The sequence below is a fragment of the Leptodactylus fuscus genome, chromosome 2, assembly GCF_031893055.1.
Source record: "Leptodactylus fuscus isolate aLepFus1 chromosome 2, aLepFus1.hap2, whole genome shotgun sequence".
Classification (NCBI taxonomy): domain Eukaryota; kingdom Metazoa; phylum Chordata; class Amphibia; order Anura; family Leptodactylidae; genus Leptodactylus; species Leptodactylus fuscus.
The window spans coordinates 254,738,785-254,766,756 of NC_134266.1; the positions used below are offsets into that span (position 1 = coordinate 254,738,785).

The 27,972-nt window shown below is 44.1% G+C and overlaps 1 protein-coding gene across 2 annotated transcripts in view; it reads right to left on the reverse strand.

Annotated features, from left to right (window-relative positions):
• Positions 1 to 27,972, reverse strand: part of ZC3H12C (zinc finger CCCH-type containing 12C) — a 94,328-nt gene that overhangs the window by 44,055 nt on the left and 22,301 nt on the right. Inside the window, exon 1 of one of the 2 annotated variants that reach the window (XM_075262971.1) lies at positions 3,888 to 3,964. The exons of the other annotated variant lie outside the window; for it this stretch is intronic. Within the exon in view, the coding sequence (XP_075119072.1) occupies positions 3,888 to 3,911 (24 nt within the window). The 5' untranslated portion in view covers positions 3,912 to 3,964. Of the gene's footprint in view, positions 1 to 3,887; positions 3,965 to 27,972 lie in introns of those variants that run through there. 2 annotated transcript variants of the gene reach the window in all.

Below are 27,972 nucleotides of genomic sequence, written 5' to 3' on the forward strand. Positions count from 1 at the left end.
GTAGTCTCATGGAAGGTCAGGACAGTAGAGAACATGCAGACTGTGTGTGGGCAAGAGGAGTATATCGGGTGTACAGTTTGTGTGAGTAAGACAGGTGAATGTGGTGTTGAGGCTCTGATGGGGGGAGAAATATGGCAAATTTCAGCAACATCCGTTCAGCCATTTCTAACACAGAAGCTGCTAAGACACTCAGCACCGTACCTCCCATGAGGCGGCCTGAAGCGACCGCTTCAGGCGGCGCTATGCCAGGGCCCTGGGGAGGGCGTCATTTTTGCTTACCTAAGCCAGTCCAGGCCAAGCTGTCCTGGACTGGCTTAGCGTCACCGTCACCGAGCGGTGGATTGGGGAGGCCCTGTGGACGCAGCGCTGCTCTAGCGGCCTCCCTTCACCCTCAGGCAGAGAGCAGGTCCTCTCCCTGCCAGCTCTCTGCCTGCTAACGCCGCTCCGTCACGCCCCCTTTGCTCTGCCCCGCCCCCTTCGCTCCACCCCACCCCCTCCCCTCCTCTTGGGGAGGCTTTCTGTCATCTGCATCGGGCGGCGAAAAAGGTCGGTTCGCCCCTGCAGACACTGACATAAGAAAACCCCTGTAATCCAAATTGCCAGATGTAGCAGAGCTTAGGCAGAGCTGTAGCACAGCTGGGTATGCTGTCCATATGCAGAGATGTAGATACAGCTGGGTATGCTGTGCATATGCACAGATGTAGCAGAGCTGGGAGACAGACACGGGAGCAGGCGGATCATGGACAGCAGAAATAGGCTAAATATAAGCAGATCATTGCCAACAACAACACGTAGACGAAGTCGTGGGCAGAGGCTAGTAAGAAATAAATAATAGTACTAATATGTACATATATATATATATATTTATTTATTCAAATTGTTATTATTATTTATTACTTCCCCAGTATATCTATATTAGCAAATATATTCCTATGGCAGGTTAATAATGCAGGAATATTTTTCAATAAGTTACCCAATTAAATAATAATAATAATAATAATAATAATAATAATAATAATAATAATAAATATAACAGTAATACTACTACTGCTAATAGAATATAATAATAATACTAATATAATAATCCTAATAAATATAATAATAACATTAATAATAAAAGTAAATAATAATAATAATAATAATAATGATAATAATAATGATTTGTTAATTGTCCTCTTGCTGAATGCAGAATGGCCGCTTGCCCCTGATCCAAGCCTTGATGTAAGGCAGAGACAATGCAGAGAATACAATGAATATGTAATAATAAGTGGTGTGTGCGCTGGATTCTCTCCCTTTAATGACCGTTGTATGGCAGGCCATGCTTCTGTCTGCTAACTTCCAGCTCACAAAGAAAAGATGTCCCATTGAACAGATTGGTTAATACTCTGAGGCAACAGATGTCTACTGGAGCTGCAGGAGATCGGCAACTGGTGGTCTGCCCATCTCCTGGAAACTTTCAATAGCCTAATGCATATGCTGGAATAATAGGGGCATGTGGCACGAGCGCTGCCTTTATGTTAACCCTTCATGCACCTGCCTCCACAGCTCTCATCTACAAAGACCTTTAAGAGCTTGGCGTGCTCCCTGACACAAATCATAGCCCACTGCTGAGAGAGGGTCCTTTCATTGGACATCACTTACAAGCACAACTCCCACCCCTCATCACATACAGATGTAGTAGAGCCGTGTGTGTCATTGAACAATAATACACTAGGTGTAGCACTACCGTGCACATACTACACATCTACGGCTGTGCCTTCATTTATTTACAGGGCGGACATAGCATTGGTGCAGTCTATGCAGCCCGGTAGATCGGGGGGCCCCATCACCTTAATAGCAGCTTTCTAGTATTGTTGCCTTTCAGCACTGGGGTCCTGAGATCGAATCCTGCCAAGCACAACATTTGCATGGAGTTTGTATATTCTCCCTGTTTTTGCATAGTTCTCCCCCAGGTGCTTCGGCTTCTTCCCACACGGTGAGACGTGACAATACCTGTACAGCGCTCCCGAATATGTTGATGCTATATAAGCATCAGAAATAATTGAATAAATATCCACATCTTGCATCGGCTTCAAAGACTGCATCAAAACACCATGTGTGAAAGCAGCCTTAGTGTACTGTCTCAGTGGTGCGGTATAATAATAACAGTGTGCACATAAATGCATTATTGATATTAATACAATATTGCAAACACCTTGGCCACAAAGCTTGCAATCTTTGCACACAACCATACCACTGCAGCTCCTGGATGTGTGATGCATCCTCAAAATAACATCATGGCATCTTCGCTATGTTTACACCGCACACACACCACAGGTCACATCTAGATAGCGCCCCTCTGCATCAAGGTATCAGCACAATTCACTTCACAGTGGGGTCTCGTATACAAATGCAATTGTCGTAATTGTTCATCCAGCTGTTCTCCATCACCGTGCCCTCGGCTTAGAGACCCCTGCACAGCCATCACATTCTGCACCTGCTCTGAGATCCATGTCCTCTCTGTATGGAGAAGCTTCAGCACCACAACAATACAGCTGGTAAACACAAAGGTATATACACAGAGTCTACAGTATACAGGTATGCAATACAAAGGAGGATGGCGACATATTACCAAGAATGCAAAATGTATCTTTGTGACTGCAATGTTCATACATACATAATGAGGATGAGGAGAGACGTTGGACAGATAGACTAATAGTGATACAATGTAAACTTACTCTGAAAATACACCAGATTTATCACAGTGACGGAGGCTGGATGATACATCTGATGTGTCTTAAGACTGTCTCATCTAAGTTTATACCACTTATTAGTTTGTGTACTTTGAGCTAGAATTTTACACCAAAATTGCGATGTAATTTGGAGATATTTTTGACTCATTTAAGCCCCACCTGTTTTCTAAGAAGCTCCGCCCACATGTCTAGCACGTCAAATTAGATGCACCAAGATATGTCTAAGATGAGCCTAAAACACTCCTAAAATTTGCCCTAGGTATGTCTACGATGTGCCTAAGATGTGCTGAAAATATGCTTAAGATGTACACTAGATACACCTAAGACGCTCCTAAGATGAGCTTAAGATGTGACTAAGATGTGCTTAAGATGTGTCTAAGAGGCGCCTAAGATATCCTTAAGATGTGCCTAAGATGCGTCCAAGATGTACATAAGATGCGCCTAAGATGTACATTAGATACACCTAAGATGCGACTAAGATGTGCCTAAGATGTCCTTAAGTTGTGCCTAAGATGTACATTGTATACAACTAAGATGTGCCTAAGATGTACATTAGATGCACCTAAGATGTGCCTAAGATGTACATTAGATGCACCTAAGATGTGCCTAAGATGTACATTGTATACAACTAAGATGTGCCTAAGATGTACATTAGATGCACCTAAGATGTGCCTAAGATGTACATTGTATACAACTAAGATGTGCCTAAGATGTACATTGTATACAACTAAGATGTGCCTAAGATGTACATTGTATACAACTAAGATGTGCCTAAGATGTACATTAGATCCACCTAAGATGTGCCTAAGATGCGTCACATTTCCAGCAGTCCACTGATAACCACAATAGTAAATCTCGGCCACTGCTCCACATGACACTACAGCGATAAGTTTACTTCCAGTCCTAGACACGTCCCAGTTACGAATTGCTAAGTAAATAACAGATGCAGCAGAGCTGAAGCGGCTATCGTCCTCTGCCCTGCTCATCCATCGTAATAACTCCATCCATAAAGATAAAGCCAATGTTTACCTGTAGCCCTATAGAAAACATACGTTACTTATCACCAGTTGGACCGAATGACAAACTCGGCTCTGCTATATCCCAATGAAGAAAATCCATGAATCCAGTAAATGCACAAATCCTCCCTGTACTCACTTTAGCCGGCGAACACACAGACATTGGTTTCCAGAGCGGTTTTAGCAGCAAAGTCCTTAACACAGTGTCAGCTCCAGGATGGCAGGCAGGCAGAGTGAACAATGAAGAAGGGGACAGATGGGAGAGCAGCGTATCTGCAGGAGCTATTACTGAGTAGACAAGCAGCCAATGAACAGCCAGTGAACAGCAGGCGCACAATGACTGGGCCAGGCAGATGCAAAGCTAAACCTCCTAGCTCTGTGTCAGGTTTGGAGGCTTCCATTCCCAGGGTCTGCCCCCGGGCAGCATGTGCATTAACAAGGGGCGTGCTGCAACAATGGCCCATACAAAGGAAGCAGTAAGGCAGCTGCTCTCCAAGAGCTCGAGTCATTAGCAAACAAGCTGCCAACAAAAAGCACCTGGCTCTGGACAGGCCCCACGTTCTCATATTGTTTCCAAATTCACGAAACAAAGAAGGAAATTATTTGGTGGCAAAAGTTTGGGATTTGTAGGGGTTGGACGGACAAGGTACGGAACTAAGGGTAATATTCATAGAGGGGCTGCCCTAGTTACATCCTGTTCTAGGGGACTTTTAGGGGAAAAAAAGCTAAATCTTTAAGGTGAGGATAGCAATATGTGCCCCTACCAAGTGTCAGCAGTGTCGGACTGAGGTTCCTCCAACCCAAAACCCTAAATTCTGGAAGCCACCCTCCATGAACCACTAGGAAACAGACCACGGTATCCTTCAAATATGGTTGTCTTCTGCTGGACCATTATTACTCCAACACTGTCCCTTTCTTCCAGTTTGATCCTTCGATGTCCCTCTTTTTGACCTGGGAAATAGATTTGCATTCAATATAGGACTTGCCCACCAGAGTACCCAAAGATCCTCAATTGGGCCCAGGTTCTAGCATAATAATGGCCCAGCCAATGATCTATTTCCTAGGGATTGTTGAAGGGTGCGCCCCCTAGAACGATTTTCATCTGGTGGGCCCAAGGTACCTCAGTCTGACATGGTTTGCATTGAAGAGGATTTCTGGGACTTCTTGAATTAATGACATTTCCTTAGAATTGGTCATCAACTGAAAATCTGCGGAGGTCCGACAGCTGGACCCCAGGCTGATCAGCTGTATAAAGAGGCAGCAGCACTCCTCGAGGGCCACGTCTGCTTCACACGTTCATCAGTTATATCGTCTGATTGCAGCTCAGTCCTAATCAATTGAATGGGCTAAGCTGCAATACCGAGCACAGCCACAGCACAAATAGATGGCACTGTGCTTTTAACTACTGAAGAGGCTGTGGCACCTAGCTGAATGCAGCGCCCTCTTCAGACAGCTGGGGGTTCTATGACATGTATATGGGGTTGACCTTACTATTAATATGACTCTGCCAGCCCCTATCTTGACATAATACCACTAAACACAGTGCGGAGGGCTCCAAGTGCTGGTTCTGATCACCTGATTTGGTATCGAAACCATCCCAGAAGCTCGAAATTCAACACATAAAGAACCTGAGCAGTAAGTATGTAACAAAGACTCCTTGGAAAACCAGTTCAAAAGGGAGACTATCAGGTCCCAAATTCCTCCCCAACCAATAATAGTGCCATGTAGGGGCCTTTAATGGGATCAGAAACATTCCTATGTGGCCATAATCCAATGAAGACACAGTCACAATAATCTTTTTATGGATATGCAAATCAGCCTGCAAGTGCATCGGGGGCGGGGCCCGATTTGCCCACAGACAGCAGTGACACAGGGAGTAGCTAAAATGCAATCACAAATAAAGGGGTGGCATTAGGCAAAGATTTTAGCAGGAAGTTGGAGCACGTATGGCTGTCTACAGGCAAATCTGGTAAATCAGGCCCCGCCCCTGGAGGACATGCAGATGATTTGCATATCCATGAAAAGAGGATTATCTTTTAGATTCGAAATTTATCCTACTGAAGTTCCTTGCTTGTCCCATGTGAATTGGCTTTTATACTAGATTTGCACATGCAGTTTTCAATGTAGTAAACGTAAACAATATAGCCGGCTTCACAAGGGCGTTTTCGGTCTGTAATGGCCCCTGCACACAATCAACTGTGGTTCTGATGTGGGGCCCAGTTTGCAGCTGAATACACTCGAATAAAGGGGGCACTAAACTGGGGGGAGATGAAGATTAACATTAAACCCTGGAGGTAGTTGTATGGGAACATTAAACAGGGGGCAACTAGAGGGTAACATATACCCCTCCAGCTACCCCCACTGTTTAATGTTCTTCTCCATTTGCCCCAGTTTAATGTCCCCTTCCAAATTGTCTCCAGTTTGACATACCCCTCCAAGTGCCCTGAGTTTAATGTTCCTCTTCATCTCCCCCCAGTTTAAAGCCCCCCTCCATCTTCCCCAGTTCAATGTCCCTCTTCATCTGCCTCCAGTTTAACATAATAAAACAGTGATACTCACCTCTCCTCGCTACCCTGCCGCTCCGTGAAGTCTCTTCTCCCAGACTGTTGAGGGAGCTGCAGGAGTGATGTGAGTGATTTCATCAAATCGGGCTCCCAGGGCCAGAGCACACAGGGATGTGTTTGAAACAGAGCAATGAAGCAGGAGCTGTCTGAGGACGACTCCTATTTCATCATTGTATTTAACTGATCTGTGTCCTCTGGATGTAGATAAGTTCATGCTTGGACATACCTCCCGCCAACCGGGACAGGACCCAGAATCAGGAACTGTCCCACTGAATCTGGGACGGTTGGGAGGTGTGCCTAAGATATGGACTGGAGGTCAGCTGAGAAAGGACCCAGACTTCCAGCATCATAGGAGTCCCTGCTTCCCCTCTAAACTACCATCCTGCACTGTAATCCTGTGTTCACCTGACTATGATGCTGAGAGTCTGGGTCAGGGTTCTGTCCGGGAAATACAATTGACATCCTGTCCGTATTTCATGGGCCGACTGCCCATTTGAAGCCGGCCTAAAGAAAAAATTGATGCAATAATACAAAAAAAAATATTCTCTCTTCTGCGTACACTGTAAAATTTGAATATTTTAATATTATAAAAAAATATAATAATATTAAAAATAATACAATATCTAAATACATTTTTAGTTGCAGGCGTGTTCCTCTTTTTATCAATTTTGCAATAACTAAGACGTTGACAACTTTTTCCGGGGACACTTTGCTGTTTTGTGTGTAAAAAGCCTGGATGACCCCACAGCACCACAACCCTCAGCAGCAGGCCATGTTTGCACAGTCTGTACATAGTGTACTTTTTTGCATTTGAAGTCCTGCTTTACCATGAATTTTAAATGGTAAGAGTCCAGAGAATGGGAACAGATGGTAAGTAACATGCAGAACAAGGGCTGGGTTATTGTGCGCTCAGTCAATAGTCACAAGTAGAAAAAAGACTTTGCTAGAGCAAATCTTTGGACATTAGGGACAGTTGGCTGATGTGAAAGCCTCATATTTATGGGTAACTGTGTCTAAGAAAATTCCACACTCCATAGATATTCACTGGCAGCAAAATGGACAATCCTGATGTTGCTGCTATGTTTTTTTTTTTCGGGAGGATTATGATCGATCTTATAACGTTAGTAAATTTGGGTAAATGTGCGCAAATAATCCATATAATATGTAAGGTCACCACATTTATTATGGGTGTCAGATAACCATATCATAATAGTGATCATCAAAAAGAGGTGTAACTTGAAGGGGTGCAGTCGAATCGGGGCCCAGGAGCCTAATGGAATCAGTACTGAGATTGCAGCTCCCATCTGGCCCATAAGCCAAGGAGACCCACAGATTCCCCTAACCACACTAAGGGGGATTAAACTCATTAGCACCCGTAACCATCACTTCAAGAATTCACTGTAGGGATGAGGTAGAGGGCCCCGGACCAAAGATCACACCGGGCCTACAAGAATTTAGTTACGTCACTGTTTAACCCCTTCCCGCCGATGGCATTTTTTGATTTTCGTTTTTCGTTTTTGACTCCCCTCCTTCTAAACCCCATAACTTTTTTATTTCTCCGCTCCCAGAGTCATATGAGGTCTTAATTTTTGCGGGACAATTTTTTCTTCATGATGCCACCATTAATTATTCTATATAATGTACTGGAAAGCAGGAAAAAAATTCAGAATGGGGTGTATTTGAAGAAAAAATGCATTTCTGCGACTTTCTTACGGGCTTTGGTTTTACGGCGTTCACTGTGCAGCCAAAATGACCTGTCCCCTATATTCTGTGTTTCGGTACGGTTCCAGGGATACCAAATTTATATGGTTTTATTTACATTTTGACCCCTAAAAAAAATTCTAAAACGGTGTTAAAAAATTTTTTTTCTAAAAGTTGCCATATTCCGACGGCCGTAACTTTTTTATACATAGGTGTACGGGGATGTATAGGGCGTCTTTTTTTGCGGGGCCGGGTGTACTTTTTAGTTCTACCATTTTCGGGAAATGTTATTGCTTTGATCACTTTTTATTCAAATTTTTATCAGAATTAAAACAGTGAAAAAACGGCAGTTTGGCACTTTTGACTATTTTTCCTGCTACGGCGTTTACCGAACAGGAAAAATATTTTTATAGATTTGTAGAGCGGGCGATTTCGGACGCGGGGATACCTAACATGTATATGTTTCACAGTTTTTAACTACTTTTATATGTGTTCTAGGGAAAGGGGGGTGATTTGAACTTTTAATTCTTTTTATATTTTTTAATATTTTTTTTTTATTTTTTTTTTTGCATTTATTAGACCCCCTAGGGGTGTTGAACCCCAGGGGGTCTGATCACTAATGCAATGCATTACAATGCTAATGCATTGCAATGCATTGCAAAAAATCATCATCTCTTTTGCAGGCTTCATAGACCAGCCTGCAAAAGAGAGAATTTGCAGACCGGCTGGGAGACTTTAACAAGGCTCCCGGCTGTCATGGCAACGGGGGGTCGGCCCTGGAGCATGCTCCAGGAGCCGGCGATCCCTGCCAAAATGGCGGCGCCCATGCGCCGCCGGGAAAATGGCGCCTCCGGCGCCTTTGACAGCAGCGCCGGAGGGGTTAATGCCTCCGATCGGTCCGGGGACCGATCGGAGGCATCAGAGCCGGTTGTCTACTGCTTAAAGCAGTAGACACCCGGCGGCTATGACAGCCGCCCGGCTCTCGGGCGGTCGCCATAGTTACAGACCCGACACGCGCCGTACTATTACGGCGCATGTCGGGAAGGGGTTAAAGGGGTTATGTGGGGAGGCAGTGTATATACTGCACCAGAGGGGTCAACTGATATAGATGTCGGGCCCCATTGCGCCAATTCCTAGCTTTTCATAGCGCTTTTATTTCAGCCACCTCTCATGACGCTCTGACTATGTCACTGCTCTACTCTGAGAATAAGCAGCAGGAGTAGAGCAAAGTCAGTCATGTGACTAAGAGGCGGAGCATCATGAGAGTTGGCTGAAATGGAAGACTTCCAATTTCCTGGCAGTGCTATGAAGAATCTTGGGATTGGCTCAATGGGGGACTGCTATCTATATTAGTAAGGTGACCCTTCTGGTGCAATATAGCTATCTATCCATAGATCTATTGTAAGAAGTTGAAAGGCAAAGTACTGGAGTCCCGCTATATCAACCCCAGATTCCTGACTTGTGTGTGGTCCAGGGCAGGTCTGGAGTAGGCCTCAGCCCCAGGTGTGGGTCATAGGCTCATTACTGGGTCATAAAAGACTGCTGAGCCTGCACTTCAGCGCAGATACTGGGAGGAGAAGTGGTGCCTGGGTCTGTCCTGACATTGAGTAAGTCACACATACAGTTAGGGCTAGTTCACACGTGAACAAAGGGGCGGATTTTGACAGCGGATTTCGCTTCAAAATCCGCCCCTTTACAATGGTGGTCTATGTAGACCACCGGGCTTTTTTTTTCCGCTAGCGGCGGGCTGCCGCTAGCGGAGAAAAGAAAGGACATGCCCTTTCTTCAGGCGGAAACTGCGCGGGCTCAGCCGTGCGGCTTCCGCCCACGGCAGCTCCCTCCTATGTCGGCTCATTCATTTGAGCCGACAGCGGAGGGGAAAGCCGCGACCGCGATGGTCGTGGCAGGCGGGTTTTGACAAGAGAGAGACACGGCTCACCGCGTCTCTCTCCGTGTCAAAACCCGCGCGGGCAGTTCACGTGTGAACTGACCCTTAGTACTTTCTGTATAGTTAGTGCTCAGACGAGCAGGATTTTGTTTGACGTTATTTTGCCTGAAGTTAAGGCTGTATTTTTTTTGCTCATTTTTTGCCTGACGTAAAGGTTTATTTATTTTGCTGTTTTTCTTAAATAAAGCGCTTCGCTGCAAGATTTTGTGTCCCTGTCTCTGACTTGTTGGGTCCGCACCACTGCTTCTACTGAGCTACCCTCCCCACACTATCTACTGCCAAAAATTTTTCCTCCTGATATAACCTCTTTGAAGAAAACCTTCCTAATAGGAGGAAACAACAAGGAGGCAGAGGGTCTTCAGACAACTCCTCCAACCTACTGTTCATGATCCTCCACCTGCTAATATTTCAGAGAATAATCATTGCTGTTACTTTTAGAAAATAAAATTTTTTGTCAATCCAACTTTTTGGAAGTCAATTTAATAAACTGCCAATGAAGAAAACAGAATTGTGGGTGGTACATCGTTACGCCAAGGTTTTTTTTGTTAGTAATGACATAATCTACAATACTGATGATGTCATCGCACACTTGTCCAACAGAGGCGAAAAAATCGGAGCCATTAACATGGTATGGTTGACATTCTCGATAACCTTGGGCAGATAATTACCAGTTTGGTAGGATGGAGTAACCTTCCTAGAGAGTCATATTGAGAACTGTATTTTCTTTAAAGGGGTTTTCAGATAGTTTAATATTGAATATAGGTCATATACCAATCGGTGAGGGTTCTACCATAATAACATAGTAGATGAGGTTGGATGAAGACAAGTCCATGAAGTCCAACCTATAACCCAACAGAGTCGATCTGGAGGAAGGTGAGACAAAAACATAACACTGATGCCAATTGTCCGATATCAGGGGGAAAAAAATCCTTTCCAACATTAAATCTGGCAATCAGTAGAAAACTCTGGATCAACTTGTCATCTACAAACATCTAAAGCCTTGTTCACATCTGCGTTGGTAATCCTTTCAGGGAAGTCCATATAGGGACCCCCCCAATGAATTACCAAACGCACTGGCAAGCGGTGTGTGCAGTGAAAGCACACAGACCCCATAGACTATAATGGTGTCCATGTGCTCTCTGTACGTTGCCCGCACGAATCATGCGGACATGAAAGTACTTTGTGATCCACTTTCATGTCCACGGGCGGCGCGCGGTAATCACACAGACCCCATTATGGCCTATGGGGTCTGCGTGCTTTCACTGCACACACCACTTCCAGTGCGTTTGGTAGTCCTTTTGGAGAGTCCCCACGCGAACTCCCCAAATGGATTACCAAAAGCAGATGTGAACCAAGGGTAATACTCATAACCTGTAATATTTTTTCTTAAGAGAAAGGCATCCAGGCTGCTTTTGAACATGTGCAATGCACCCACTCCTGGAACCACATCGATCAGCTACCCATTACAGCGCCTTACATTGTGTTATGGCTGTTCCTGGTATTGCAGAGCAGCAAAGACCTTCCTCTGAGATCAAGCTGACCTCGTTCTGATCTGATCTGTTGGAAACCAGATGCAGATACCAAAAACAGAACAAGATCAGTAGATCATTTGTTTTCTAACTGCTAACGCAATGAGAGTGGGGGGCTAGCCATTGACTCCTACATACATAACTCTCGGAAAATCCACCAATAATTATGAGGAATGGGATGGGAATGAAAATAACCCTTCACATGCAATCTGATTCATACGTAGTAGAGGGCCTCCTTACATGCAGGATCACCCATGCTTGGACCCCCCCAAGTTGGCATCAGCTGCTGACGACAAATTGGGCTCCACGTAGTACGGCTGTACGGTTATAGCCAGCTATTTCTGAACAGGAAAAGTTCACGAGTCAATTGGCAATAAATTCAAGGTTGTATCAGGAGATTTGCTGAGTGCAGCAGAAAATAGCAACACTCTAAATAATTCAGAACAACTTCCTCGCGAAAATGAGTGTAAAACAACATTTCAGGACAACATAAAACATCATTGTGCCCCCTTCCCAGCCATGAACGTACTCCATGGCTCTTCTTCAACCATGAGTGACACGTGTGCTGAGGTTTGACCTATCACCCTTGTACCCATCTTTGTTCTCTTCCAAGCCATTGTTACACTTTGGCCCACATGGCTTTCTTATGTTTAGTTAATGACTGTGTCTTATAATAGGGTGACGTACTAGAATCCTAATAAAGTATCTGGAACCTGTTTACCCATTAAAGCACACTCTGATTTAGAATATCCAAGTACTACTTATGTATAGTCCTGGGTATACCCATAATTGTCTGATCAGTAGAGAGATCCGCACAGAAGATATCTGTTCAGTACCCAGTATGCTAATTAGGCCCTCTACTGTCAGGTGGGAGGTCCTATGTGTTCCAGTTCAGGTCCCCCACCTGACAGTAAATAATATAATTAGCATATTGGGTGCTGAAACTAAAAGCATCGATTGCTCGAGAACTAGAGGCCAGAAAAAAAAAATCCAATTGCGACAAATTCAGTGAAGCAGCAGCTATTGAAGGATGCAAGGAGTTGGAGTTGGTGGATGTGGCGAAAATTCATCTTTAAGAAGGGTATTGGGCTGGCAGTGATGAAGGTGACATTAAAGGGCTTCATTGAAAGACATAAAATTGGAAGTTCAGAATTATTGTGGCCTGCTTTAGTAAGTTTAAAGGGGTATTACCATCTCAAGGATCTTAGCTAAATATATTGCTTTAGAAAGGCTGCTTTGTTTGCCTGCTATGTGAACTTATTCCTCCCATTGTTTACCATAACCACTGACCTGTGAAATAGGAAATACAGGAAGTGAAAAGAAAAAACAACAGACAAATTGCTGAAACACTGAGATGGCAAAACCCTTTTAAGTTAAAGTATGTGCACACATTGCAGATATTTTGCAGTGCAACCTCAATAAAATCTAGAGGTAAAATATTACAAACAATCTCACAACTACTGAAAATTTCCACTTGTTTGCCATAATTTGTGTACGAGACTTATGTGTGCTTGGTTAGGAGACCAGTGAGTGTATATCCATGTGTGTGTATGTGTGCCTACGTGTTGCGTGTCCATACCCATTAAAAAGGCTATGCTCTATAGAAATATTGGATTTTCAGTAATTTGCATATATATGAGATTTTCTTTAATCAATAACAACTATAAAGCTATAAAGAGTGTCCTTTATACTGGAGGACCTACCGTGTCTCTCCCCATGTAGAACATATGCAGGCTTGGTGGAGTGTATGTTATTATGGGGAGGTGTCGGGGGGTCAGGAGGAGCAGCTAACATCTTATATGAGATGTATAAACAGATTTGCTTGAAAAGAAGCAGCTCTGAGTCAGAAACTAGTACTTGATTATAAAGAATATCTGTAAAACTGAATGCTGGATTAAAGGGGTTTGCCAGTTCTATGAAATTAATGACATTTTCTTAGGATAAGTCCTCAATATCAGATTGGTGGGGGTCTGACAACTGACACCCCACTGATCAGCTGTTTGTAGAGAATGCAGCATTCAGATGAACAAAGGGGCTTCTTCACCGTTTATCAAGCACCATACATTTTATAGTCACTGTCAGTGCCCCCCCCTCACCGACGCCGAAGACCTCGATCGACTCCCTCCTACCCATTCCTGCGCATTGTATTATGCCCCATAGTGGCCCCTTCACACAGTATTATCCCCCATAGTGGCCCCTGCAAACAGTATTATCCCCAATAGTGGCCCCTGCACACAGTATTATCCCCAATAGTGGCCCCTGCACACAGTATTATCCCCCATAGTGGCCCCTGCACACAGTATTATCCCCAATAGTGGCCCCTGCACACAGTATTATCCCCCATAGTGGCCCCTGCACACAGTATTATCCCCAATAGTGGCCCCTGCACACAGTATTATCCCCAATAGTGGCCCCTGCACACAGTATTATCCCCCATAGTGGCCCCTGCACACAGTATTATCCCCAATAGTGGCCCCTGCACACAGTATTATCCCCCATAGTGGCTCCTGCACACAGTATTATCCCCCATAGTGGCCCCTGCACACAGTATTATCCCCCATAGTGGCCCCTGCACCCAGTATTATGTCCCACTGTGGACACCCATAAACAATTATTATACTCTGGGGTGTTTTCAGACCCCAGAGTATAATAATCGGAGACCTGGGGGAATAAAAACATAAAAAAACTACTGTTTTTTACCTGTCCCCGGCTCCTACGCTGTCTTCTCCGCTGCCGTCCCTCATCAATGACGTCGGACGTCACATGACCCGGGACGCAGGCCGGGTTCATGTGACGTCATAGACGTCAGTCACCTAGGAAGGAGGCCTGGCAGAATCGTGTTGAGGTAGGTAACAGTGTTTTTTACGTTCCCTTACCTCTCCCGGGCCTCCGATCATTATACTCGGGGGTCCGAAAAGACCCCCGAGTATAATGATAGCAGTGGTAGTGGCTGTCACTAGGCCCCTAATGTCCAGAGCCCTGTGGCAGCTGCCTCTGCTGCTATGGCGGTAGTTACGCCACTGGTCACTGTCCTCAGTATTGTAGCCCTACTTGAAACTGGGCTGTATATGGACCATATGACCAATAAACAGGATGTCACTGACTTGTAAAAGCAGAAATGGTTCTTGCCCAAGTACCGCTGCCCCTTTGAACAGCTGATCACCGGGGGTGCCATATACAAAACCACCAGCGATCTGATATTGGGGTACTCCTATCTCAAGGATCATATTCAGACTTGTAGCTGAAGCTAACAGAAGTGTTTTACCCAATACATTGCTTTATCTATCTTGCTCTGTTTGGCAGATACAGCTACATTTCTCCCCTCATTGTTTACAGCAGGTTGTCTAGGTTGCCGTCCTGCTCACAGGTCAGGATGATGACTCCTGGCCTCTATATTATCTTCTGTCACACTCATTGCATATGGCTTTCTGTTTGTGAGCACTGATAAGGACTAGATACGTTTCTTTAACAGAGTCTCTGTAACCTTAGGTTCACACTAGAATTTGGTTTTCCGTTCCAGGGGGGTCGCTTGGGGACCCCCCTGAACGAAAACCTAATCCGTTTAAAAAAGTGGTTACCCTTGGAAACCTGCTGACCCCATAGACTATAATGGGATCCGCTGGGTTTCCGCTAGACGAGGGTGGAAAAATGTGGGGAAAGAAGATCTCCTTCTCTCCGGAATGGGGTAACAGAACCCCCGAGCAGAGACCAAGCACCCGTGTGAACCTATCCTTATCTACATATGTAAATCCAGAGGTAGCTGTGCGGTTTAGAGCAAGCAGGAGCTCTGTGAAAGAATGAGCTGAAAAACAGGAAGTGGAGAGGAGAGGAGACAATCGGGCAACGGAAATCCTGAGATGAGAAAACCTCTTTAACGCTCTTAAGCACTGATCATCAATATATATATATAAAAGGGAATTTAGTACAAAAACCCAAATAGGTTTGGGTCACCTGAATCACACAGTATTTATCGCCTCTATTTCTGAAATATTGCCATTTTTATTAATATGCAAATTTGCCTTTTGGAGCAAAAAGGGAGTTGCCGTTGCTCCAAACCTATAAGAAGCAACGCCCTCATTACTCCAAAGAGCTCAGTTGTGTATTAACATCAAAGAAGACATCTCAGCAGTGGGTGCAGCGATTCCTCATTATGCAAGGCCCGGTCTCAGAAAACCCCCCTTTAAAATATTTATCCGTTTTAAGAAAATGACGAAGTTCTAATTGTGTTTGTAGAACTGTAAATCCGTCCATTATCTCTGACCGCCAGCAGCCACAAGCAAGTAACTCCCCATACAAGTGATTATTCTAAATTCTCCTTCCTGATTTGCATAGTGTGCTCAGGATAAGACTCCTCCGCGGCCCGGCTCTCCATTATTAATATTATGTGCATTTCATATGCAAAACCAAGGTCTGTTTAGAAATGGGAGACAGAAGAGGCAGAATTGGTATTTGATCAGAAAGGCTGAGCAGAGATAGTGACGTGAACAGCAGGCCCTCTGATCTGTAGCACCGGATTAGAGGTCTTTGCACGCAGCAAATAAAAGGCTGCCATCCTAAAAAGCTAATCAGTGCCCGCTGTGACATTCAGCTCAGATTAGTCACTGGCATCAGATAATGGTAAGCACATTACAACATCTGTAAAGGAAATACGGAGCAAGTCGGGATTATTCGGTCACATCCACTGACTTCTTCAGGATGAAAATGCAAGTGTTAGTTCAGAGAATTAAGTCCATTTACCAGCTGCCGGCCCAGGAATAACCATTCACATCCATTCAGACATATCAGTTATTTCATGATTCTGTGAAAGCAACAGCGGCCGTGAACGTCTAGGGAAAATTCATTCAAAGGTTCCTAGTAAGTAAGAAATGATGGGGTCTGCCATACATATTATTAAAGGGAAGCTAAAAAGTACTTAAAGTACTGAGGCCTGGTTCATAACTGCGTTCAGTATTCCGTTCTGGGAGTCCGCTGGGGTGCGTGCTATTGGAAACAGGAGTTTGGAATAGTACTCGCTCATCTCTAGTGGAAAGTCTTCTTTAAACTATAGACACATACTGCTGTCAACCGAGCTTCTCTGCTGCCTGAGGTGAACTATAGGCACCCTCCAAATAAAAAAAATACCAGATTGAGCAATCTTTGGTTGTGTGATGGGGTCATGCCTTCCATTTTCATATAAAATAATCCCCTTATCTGGAACACACATACACGCACACACAGTATAACACGCCCTTTACTGACCCCCACAGTGTATTACCCCATATATTCCAGCACAGTATACTGCCCCCTTTATCATCATCCACACAGTCTATTGTCCCTTTTTAGGCCCCAACACATAATATTGCTTCCTTTTTTGGCCCCTCTCCACAGTATATAACCCTCTTATCTTTTTGATCCCCACACAGTATACTGCCTTTTTTTTTTTTTGCCCCCACACAGTGATATGCTAGTGTAATCATAGTGTTGAGTAAGCAGATTTGGATTGGGCCTGATGTGACTCTCATTTTCCAAAGGTTTGTGGCTTACCCAAACCCGAAACTTTCAGGATTCATCACCTCTGAAGCACTATTAGGGCCCCTTCACATGGAGCTTACACTCGGTGTATTCTGTACATTTTACACGTTTAAAATTACACGTGTGAAATGTAGTTAGCCATTGAGCGCAGACGCGCGCAAGAAGACGCGTGTTATACGAACATGCCATTGAACTCAATGGCTAACTACATTTTACACGTGTATTTTTACACGTGTAAAATGTACAGAATACACCGAGCGTAAACAGAATACATGGAGCGTAAACTCCGTGTGAAGGGGCCCTTATACTCAGGGGTCTTCTCAGTGTAATATATTTATAACATATATCATGGAGGGGAGTAAAAATAAGAAACAATTATACTCACCTTGCCTCACTTCTCTTGGACAACCTTGTGGAGTCCAGAGTTCTGAAAGGGTCCTCCTTAGGCTTTTTCTGGCCCTGGCTGACATCACTCTGGTCACCAACCACAGGCCTCAGTGGTCACATAGGGGTGCACCACCATAATGACATGACCCCAGGGTGCACAGCACCATGGAGAGTAGAGTATAACTGTTTGTTCTTTTTACTCACCTCACCTGGGGCCACACATGTTCAACTGCTACATATTGAATGATTCCAACAGGTAACAGCTGAGGATTTTACTCACTGATCCCTACTCCTGTCCTGTCGGGCCTCCACTTCTGCCTCCTGGGTGTGGATGCTCCTCCTGGCTGTGACGAAGACTGGACACTAGCAGGGATTGCTGTGTTGGAATAATCAAATAGGTAGAGGCTGATTAAAAATAAATGTCACCCCTCCGATTATCCTTGGTGATGCCGCCTGAGCCTGTCGCCTCAGGTCGCCTCATGGCAGGTGCTCCATTGGGTGCAAATTTGCAGCAAATTTTTGTTTTTATATCCAAATTTTTTTTAAAAAATATATGAAGCAACTTTTTAGATGGTGTTAATAAAAATTTTTTTTGTAATTTGAGTACACAGCTCCAGTACAGACTCATGTGACTCCATATCTGCAGACTACAAAAAATAGTAGAAGGGGCAGATAAAAGGGAGTAACACATGACTGCAAGCTCAGACTACACCCGTTCTTAATTGTAGTCTGTTACCATGGAGACTCATAGGTCTGCCTTGGTGCTATATACACAAAATATAATTTTTTAAAACAACATTTTATTGGCTTTTAACTCAAGACGATCAGAAGAAGAATAAAGAAGAATAAAAGCTGTAAGATTCATGTAAAAAAATGGCAGCGCACAAATCTTGAGTGGTGGTACATGCTACAAAAAACCTCACAAATTAATGAAAAAAAAAGCCGCACAAAATTCATCACAGCATCGGGAAAAGTTTGGCCGCAACTATTTCCGATGTTGAGTTGTCGTACAGCCTGCAGTCCGATTTGGACATACCCCTTTAATGCCTATACTTTGCAAAGTTCATGTTCCATTTGGCTTAATACTTTGGTGGAATGCATGATGTACTGTAGAAAATAGGAAAACAAAAAGTTAGCAGGGCCCCTGTATAATGTCTTCTTGTGTAGGCGACAGCTATTTCTCCTCCATTTTCCAGGACACGCTTCTTACATGCAGGGCAATGATGCATGGTCTAATCCAGACCTTGAGCGAGCATGGATCACTGTGACAAGTGTGTTTGACCCTGGGCCAGCTTTCTCAGCAGGTGATCGCACTGTGTAGGAAGCCTACAAGGAGGGAATACATTAGAATACATTGCTGACCCCGGAGAAGCAACAGCTCCAAGTATTGTGCTAATGCTGTTTACACTCAAAACTTCTGCTTGCATTTATTCAATGGCAGGTTATGTACAAGAAAAAACATTTATACTAGTTTTACCCTAAACTAGAACATGCTCTAACCCTACACTGGATCAGGCGGGACTTATGTAATGATATATAAGGAGAACCCCTGTACTTGGCCTCCTACTTTCTACCAGAACTGAGAGTCACTCTGCAAAATCTTGTTCGGACACTGGCTGGATTTCCCACCCTTAACCCGGTCAGGAGACCAGGACTCCTTGTATCACAGTCATCTACAAAACTAGACAAAAAGCAGAAGGAGAATCCAACAAACTTTCTTCCAAATAAAAAATTTGTTTCTTTTCTTTATTTAGGTAAACATATTAAAAATATACTGTATATACTCCAATGGGATGATGGAACGTGAAACATAGTAGTCAGAGACTGATGCGTTTCGAACTTGTCGTTCTTAACGCGTAGACTACGACCTGGGAGAGGTAAGAGAACATAAAACACGCTGTTACTTACCTCTTTGGGCCTACTTGTGTGACGTCCCTGCTGTCACATGACCGGGCCTGCATCCTGGGTCATGTGACGCCTGTGACGTTCCAGGCGTCATTGAAGATGGCTGACACCACCGAGTGCAGCGGAGCCAGGGAGAGGTAAGAAACAGTGGTTTTTATGTTGGTATCCCCCTCTCGGTCTCCAATTATTATACTCTGGGGTCTGAAAAGACCCCCGAGTATAAAAAATTGTTCATGGGTGTCCACAGTGGGGCATAATAGTGTGTACAGGAGCCACCATGGGGCATAATACTGAGTGCAGGGGCCAGTATGGGGCATAATACTGTGTGCAGGGACCACTATGGGGCATAATACTGTGTGCAGGGGCCACTATGGGGCATAATACTGTGTGCAGGAGCCACTATGGGGCATAATACTGTGTGCAGGGGCCACTATGGGGCATAATACTGTGTGCAGGGACCACTATGGGGCATAATACTGTGTGCAGGGGCCACTATGGGGCATAATACTGTGTGCAGGGACCTCTATGGGGGATAATACTGTGTGCAGGAGCCACTATGGGGCATAATACTGTGTGCAGGGGCCACTATGGGGCATAATACTGTGTGCAGGAGCCACTATGGGGCATAATACTGTGTGCAGGGACCACTATGGGGCATAATACTGTGTGCAGGGGCCACTATGGGCATAATACTGTGTGCAGGGGCCACCATGGGGCATAATAATGTATGCAGGAGCCACTATGGGGCATAATACTATGTGCAGGGGCCACTATGGGGGATAATACTGTGTGCAGGGGCCACTATGGGGCATAATAATGTGTGCAGGGGCCACTATGGGGGATAATACTGAGTGCAGGGGCCACTATGGAGCATAATAATGTGTGCGGGGGCCACAATGGGGTATAATAGTGTGTGCAGGGGCCACCATGGGGGATAATAGTGTGTACAGGCAGGGTCTTTGGCGTCAGTCGGGAGGGCGCCATTCCTAGTTACACCACTGATACTAGGAGTCCTTGCCTGCCAACTGTAAACATTGAGGACAGTGAAACCATGGACAAACAGAAAAGCCCAGTATCATAGATATATTATGCAAGGAGTTAGACTTCTGATCGGGTTTTGGAACCAAGCGGAAACCACACAGACCCCATTATAGTCTATGGGGTCCGAGTGGTTTCTTAGCTAACCACTTTTTAATGCGTATAGGTTTCTGTATGGGGGGGTGTCTCTCCGAACGGAATACTGAATGCAGATGTGAATCAGGCCTTAGTTGTGTGCATGGGTTCTTACAGTCAGTGTATTGCTGCAACGCTGTGGTGATGACATGAGAGGGGCTGTGACTAGTATTGACAGAGAATGAGCTGTGGAAAGCTATACTTCTGTGATAGAGACAGTCCTAATCTGTGGAGGTGCAAGTGCCAGCACTATGTCACAAATAAATCAGTAATGCGTTGCCAGTACTGTTGCTTCTTATGTCGCAAAAACTTTTTCCACCTTGTGAACATTTCGCAACGGGATGCCAATACAGTATTGGCATTCCGTCACAGCATACTGCTCCTGATTAGGCCCGAATGAACGGGCCTAAGCAGGGGCGTGTCTCGAGCCATGTACACCACGGCAAGATAGGTCATCTCGCTTATTTTTTCCGCTACTAGCTTGCGGAAAAAAAAAAGCGAGCAGCTCCCAATGAAGTCAATGGGAGGCAATTTTGCAGGTGGATTTTGAGGTGGTTTCCGGATTACCCTTAAAAGGATCCTATCATTCAAACTAATTTTTTTCTCACTAACACGTCGGAATAGACTTAAGAAAGGCTATTCTTCTCCTACCTTTTGATGTCTTCTCCGCGCCGCTGTTCGCTTGAAATCCCATTTTGACGGTATGCAAATGAGTTATCTTGCAGCACTGTGGGTGGGTCTCAGCGCCCAAACAGCACTGGGGGCATCCCCAATGCTGCGAGAGAACTCTCTCCAGCGCCGCCTCCATCTTCTTCAGCAATGGCCTCTTCACGCATCTTTTTTCGGTGCAGGGGGTCCAAATTCAATGCATGCGCATGTCGGCTCTGCCAGCGGGCCTTGGGCAGAGCTGACTTCACATGCGGGCAGCCATTTTTTTTGTGGCTGGTTACGCGAGCATGCCCAGTACGCTCCTGGAGTTCTATGGCTGCCTGCATGTGAAGTCGGCTCTGCCTGAGGTCTGCTGGCAAAGCCGACTTGTGGATGCCTTGAATTTTGAACCTCCGCACGCCGGAAGAAAATGCGTAAAGAGGCCATTCTTGAAGAAGATGGAGGCGGCGCTGGAGAGTTCTCTTGCAGCATTGGGGATGCCCCCAGTGCTGCTTGAGCACTGAGGACCACCCCCAGTGCTGCGAGAGAACTCATTTGCATACCGACAAAAACCGGGATTTCAAGCGAGCGGCGGCGCGGAGAAGACATTGAAAGGTAGGAGAAGCATAGTCTTTCTTAAGGCCATTCTGGTGTGTTAATGAGAAAAAAATGAGTTTGAATGATAGGATCCCTTTAAAAAACCACCACACTTGCTGCCTCATCCGAGAACATAACCAGACTATACGGGGTCTGTTTGTAGTCTGTAACTATGGAGACAAATACACCTACATATTAGCTTTATACACAGCAGTAACAGTCGCTATTTGCAAAGATGTCTCATTTTTTTTCTTTTTTTTTGTCCAGAAACTATTAACATTGTTCTAATGTGGACGTATCCTTTACATGTCAGCATAAATTCTGGGCTATTTTCTCAGCAATGTTCTTATGTGATATGTAGGTCAGTGTTAATGCTACGTATACAATATAGGTAATGTGGTTCTGGAATGTTTCCCTGCCCGTACTAAGTATTTTCTGAGACAAAAAGTTCATGGTGCATTTTTCTTTAGATAACAGTCATTATTCATAATGCTAAAAATACTCCGATGTGTTCTACGTATGTCATTTTTGCTGTTTTTACAATGCGATGAGCGTAAAGTGGAGATTTCTTTGTTCTCTAAACAAGATGTTCTAACTGTACCTGAAAATAGCGAGACATGGAAATCAGCGCTCTGGCGGTGACACGCACAGTTCTCCTCTATGACATGCTGTGTCCTATAATGTCATTAGCAGTCTGAACCAAATGGAAGCTTCTCGCTTTTCTATTTTCTATTTTCAATCCAGTTTTACAATAAAACGGTACATGATGCCGAAAGACACACAGAAATTTCCAAATCTGTTCCCCTGGGAAAGATGTAGGTAACTATAAGTACCTTCAATGGTATAAACATACTTAAAGTGGGTTATAATATCAGTATAGTCAAATGCATCGGGCTATAACACAAAAAACTATTTCGTATAAACTCATCGTGAGTAGAGGATAGTCTATATCCACAACTGGACACCCCACCCCTTATCCACCTATCACCCGTTTACTAATGAGGACATGGACCCAAGAGGTTGGTGGATATGTATATCCCACCTATAGGAGTCTCCACCTCTCAACCCTTTACTAATGAGGACATGGACCTAAGAGTTTGGTGGTTATGTAAATCCCACCTATAGGAGTCTCCACCTCTCAACCCTTTACTAATGAGGACATGGACCCAAGAGGTTGGTGGATATGTATATCCCACCTATAGGAGTCTCCACTTCTCAACCCTTTATTAATAAGGACATGGATCCAAGAAGTTGGTAGATATGTATATCCCACCTATAGGAGTCTCCACCTCTCAATCCTTTATTAATAAGGACATGGATCCAAGAAGTTGGTAGATATGTATATCCCACCTATAGGAGTCTCCACCTCTCAATCCTTTACTAATGAGGACATGGACCCAAGAGCTTGGTGGATATGTATATCCCACCTATAGGAGTCTCTACCTCTCAACCCTTTATTAATGAGGACATGGACCCAAGAGCTTGGTGGATATGTATATCCCACCTATAGGAGTCTCCACTTCTCAACCCTTTACTAATGAGGACATGGACCCAAGAGGTTGGTGGATATGTATATCCCACCTATAGGAGTCTCCACTTCTCAACCCTTTATTAATAAGGACATGGATCCAAGAAGTTGGTAGATATGTATATCCCACCTATAGGAGTCTCCACCTCTCAACCCTTTACTAATGAGGACATGGACACAAAAGGTTGGTGGATATGTATATCCCACCTATAGGAGTCTCCACTTCTCATCCCTTTACTAATGAGGACATGGACCCAAGAGGTTGGTGGATATGTATATCCCACCTATAGGAGTCTATAAGTAACCATTATAAATAACATAAACATAAAAGGTTGTAGTAAATATAAGATGATCTCCAACAGAAAGGAGGGGTACCTATAGGCCCAAACCCATAATCTATAACATCTACAGACCCCAGATTATTTACCCAGAGCAGTAATCCAACTTCCCTAGGGTAATATTGAAGGAGACCTAATTCCATCCTGGGCATTCTCAACGCAGCAAACCAGGCTAGGCAACCAACCCTACTTCCAAGTATTGAACCACGAATTGGGTGGAGGTGAACCATAACTCCTTTGCCCAATTCATCACTTGTTCTCAAGCCAAGTCTCCAAAAACTCCTCTTGCTCCAGCTGCCGTGACCCCGACACAATCTCCTCACTAAGGACAGGCAAGTGGACAACCTTCTCCGGTCTTCTTTCATTCTCTTATTTGATTCCCATCCTACCCCAGTCATGGCCCTCTCTCCTCTGCCATTGCCAGCATTTAAGTCATTGGTTCACATCCACCAGGCTCTCTGTCACTTTACGTGTGATGTGGGCACATCCTGAAAAAGGGGCATTGCCAATACATTGCGTGCCCATGTCACAAAAAGGGGCATCACACATACAACAAGCAGACGTCATGCACAAAGGCTGTGACTTCACAAAGTGTGTTGGTCTCCCGAAGGTTGTCACCAAAGCATTGGCAAGTATACTTATAGCTAGGCCTTTGCCTACACCAAAAAGCTGATGATTTGGAAGGTCCATCAAGCAGATGTAGTGTCCCACAAGAGTTAATTAGTCATTCCTATGTTAATGTGTCTACGAGAGTGGCCCCTGAATGTCATGGTCGAAAGGGACATAGGACTAGAGGAACCTGCTCGATGGCCACTGTGTCTTCTGAGACTCATTCACATCCTACATGAAGGGTACCCTGAGCCACCAACACATAGGAGCCCACAGCAGGAAGTGACCATGTTACTTGTGAACCAAAAAAGTATGCAGCTTCCCTCCAGGGTGCACAAGTCCATTTCTTTGCTCCAACGGAAAATTGTGAAGTCCAAAACTTTAGTATGAAGTTTTTTTTTCCTTTTGGAACAGTCATGATGTTTTTACTCTTTGGGAATGTGAAATAAAGATTGGATTTTGCTTTTACCATGGAGTGCTGGCCAAATTTTTTAGTTTGGACTTCACACTTTTCCATGTAACTTGTGGCTGGAAGATCTAAGCTGTGCTGTTAGCATCACCTGCTCGATGGCCACTTTGTCTCCTGAGACTCATTCATATCCTACATGAAGAGCACCCTGAACCACCAACACATAGGACCCCACAGCAGGAGGTTACCATAACCCAAGTGCAACCACTCAACACTGTGCCACCGCAGGCCTGTAGGAGGATTTGGTGCCAATGTCACATGCCAAGGAGGTAGTAGCATCCATCTTGGTTTCTCTTCTCTGGCATCATCGCCACATTGCAAAAGACCAGGTATGACCCAGAACAGGCCATCTCTTTATCTTCCACCATGCAGATGTATCGTCAAGGTTCTTCCATTAGCAGATGTCAATGGCACACGAAATATATCTCCTCCATGTTCCGACCCCATAACATCATTGTATCACTAGCATCACGTGTGTGGAATCTTTATGACAATTGCTGCCGACACATTGAATAGAATGGTCCACTGACCTACATAATGACTTTCTGTATCTACAATCTTCTGGCCCCTTTCATTGTTTACAGAATTAGACTTGCCCTAAATCTATTTTTGCTGCTACTGACACACAGATGAATGGTCCGAATCTATCTACTGTATTACCAAAATAAACCCAAGAAAGGATCCATGGCGGGATAATTACCGCTAATAGCGCCAATGCCCCCATGTAATTGTCATAATTAGCCTGATACATGTAGGGAAACAACTATTGGCCTATATTTATGGCAGCCGCCATCCAAAAAAAAGCTGTGTGTGCACGGTGATACAGTCTTTAATCAATACAAGAATCTCGGTCACTAGGTTTGCAGTCACCGGAAACTGAATTGGTCCATCTTTCTTCTATAGATAGAAAGACATGTATTGCATGATTCACTTTATGGGGTCACTCACGTGTTAATACTTAAGAGAAATTGGAACAGATGTACAATTGTTCACATTTTGTTCCAGTCAAAGAAAATGTAGGTTACTTATGTAATACACTTTAATGGAGTTAGTATCCCAAAAACATTGTTACTGAGGAAATCCCATATATATATATATATATATATATATATATATATATATATATATATTGTATATTCAGAAACAGAAGGGTTAATAATTTGAATGAACAAAATAGAAATCTAAATTCCATCAATATTTGCGATGACCTTTGCCCTTTGCCCTCCATCAGTTCTTCTTGGACAGTTTTTTGGCAGAACTTGGTAGGGAGGTTGTTCCCGCCATCTTGGAGAACTAAGCACAGATCTTCTATGGATATAGGCTTGCTCCAATCCTTCTGTCTCTTCATGTCATCCCAGACAGACTGGGTGATGATAAGATCAGGGCTCTGTGGGTGCCAAATCATTATTACTTCCAGACGACATTAATCCTGACCAAACCTGCAACTCCAGCCCCAAACTTATAAGGAACCTCCACCATGCTTTACTGTGTCCTGCAGACACTTCTCGTACCGCTCTCCAGCTCTTCGGGAAACTAACTGCCTTCTGTTACGAGTATTTTACATTTTGACTCATTGGTCTAGAGGACCTGCTGACATCTTTCTACAACTTAGTTCCTACTGTATGTTTTGGTGTATAGTTGAATTTCTTGGCATTGTTCTCATGCCAAAGTTATGGCCTTTTGGCCAGAATTCTTCCATGGAGACCACTTCTGGCCAGACTTCTCAAAACAGTGGATGGGAGTACCTGGGTCCCACTGGTTTCTGCTATTTCTACGCTGATGTCACTGCTGGACATCTTCTCATTTCAAAGGCACGATGTATCTTTCATCGAAAGTACTAAGCTTCCTTGGCAAACCATTGTGTCTACGATTCTCAACGTTGCCTGATTCTTGGTGCTTCTTCAAAAGAGCTTGAACAACATATCTTGAAACCCCAGTCTGACTTGAAACCTTTATCAGAGGAGACCTTGCCTGACAGCTTTGCTGTGTAGCCTGGGACATAGTCAATAGAGGTTGCTGCAAGTTTAATAGACAGGCAACAACACTATATGCAACATACACAGTGAGACTCTTTACTCTCTGAATTTTTCTGGAATTTTCAGAAATATATCCTGAACATGTGTTTTAACAGAATTATTTTAATAGAATCACCTATGTGACCATGTTCAGTTGAAAAATGGTCACATAAGTGATCAAGTGATCTTGGAGTCATGAAACATAATGATATAATAACCCACAAGACTACTGAGATGCAATCACAGGCCTCATTAGTCGCTGACATCATTCAGGAGGCCCTAGACCTCCAATCATTTTGGCCAAAACCAAAATTTTTGGAAATTTTTGTTACACCTGCCCCTAGGCCCTCCAGAGTTTGTCTAATTCTTTGACAATCCGTTTAAGCTCAACGCTAAATCTGGGTGTACATCCCAAGCGTCTTATAATCACTGAACATGAACTGGGGGGCCCAGTATGTCAGTCAGGTGGCTTCAGAGTGATGAGTATCCACTGTGGTAGTCAAGCCTAATTTTCTAATTTGGGAGCACCATGTCAATTTTCGCCTCAGGTAGCAGAAAAGCTAGAATTGTTTCTGGTAATAATCAGTCTAACAATACAATATAGGAAATAGATTTTAGAGAGAAGATGTTGATACAGGAACAAATTCTGATTTCCAGATTTGGAATCAATAGGTTTTCCCCTAATATGGTGTAAGTGGAGTCTATCTTATAGGGGTTTTTTCCTTCCTCTGGATCAACATTGTCGTGATATAAGTTGAACTTTATAGACTTGCTACTTTAGTCATTCCTAATTACTATGTAACCAATAATTACATCATTTGGCCTGGAATTTCCATTAACAAAGGGAAGGTTAAGGAACCTGCTGATGTGCCAAGAAATAGAAGATGAGATTAAGGATACAGAAAATCTCGCCAGCCTAGAAAAGTTAACAGCAGGTTAATGACGAAAAGAGAAGCAAATAAATAGAGACAAGTCCTGTGGGTACGGAGAGCGCCGAGAGGCAGAGAGTCACATCACAGACTGGAGAGCAAAGCGAAAAGGAGTAGGTAGCAGCTGCAAGTAACAAAACGAACATCAAGAAAAGCAGAAAAACAGCAGACCGAAGCACAAAGAAGCAAGGCTGACGTCGCAGAACTGACGGTACAGACCAAGAGAGGGATGGTCCAGAAAATCAACATGAGGATGTGTAAAGCAAATGCTCAGAAAAGTGACTCTGCGCTAAAACACTAAAGGAAATATTTGGTTGTGTAAAGTGTTACTGTAAAATACAACAAAAATAATCTGATAATCTTGCATCAAGGG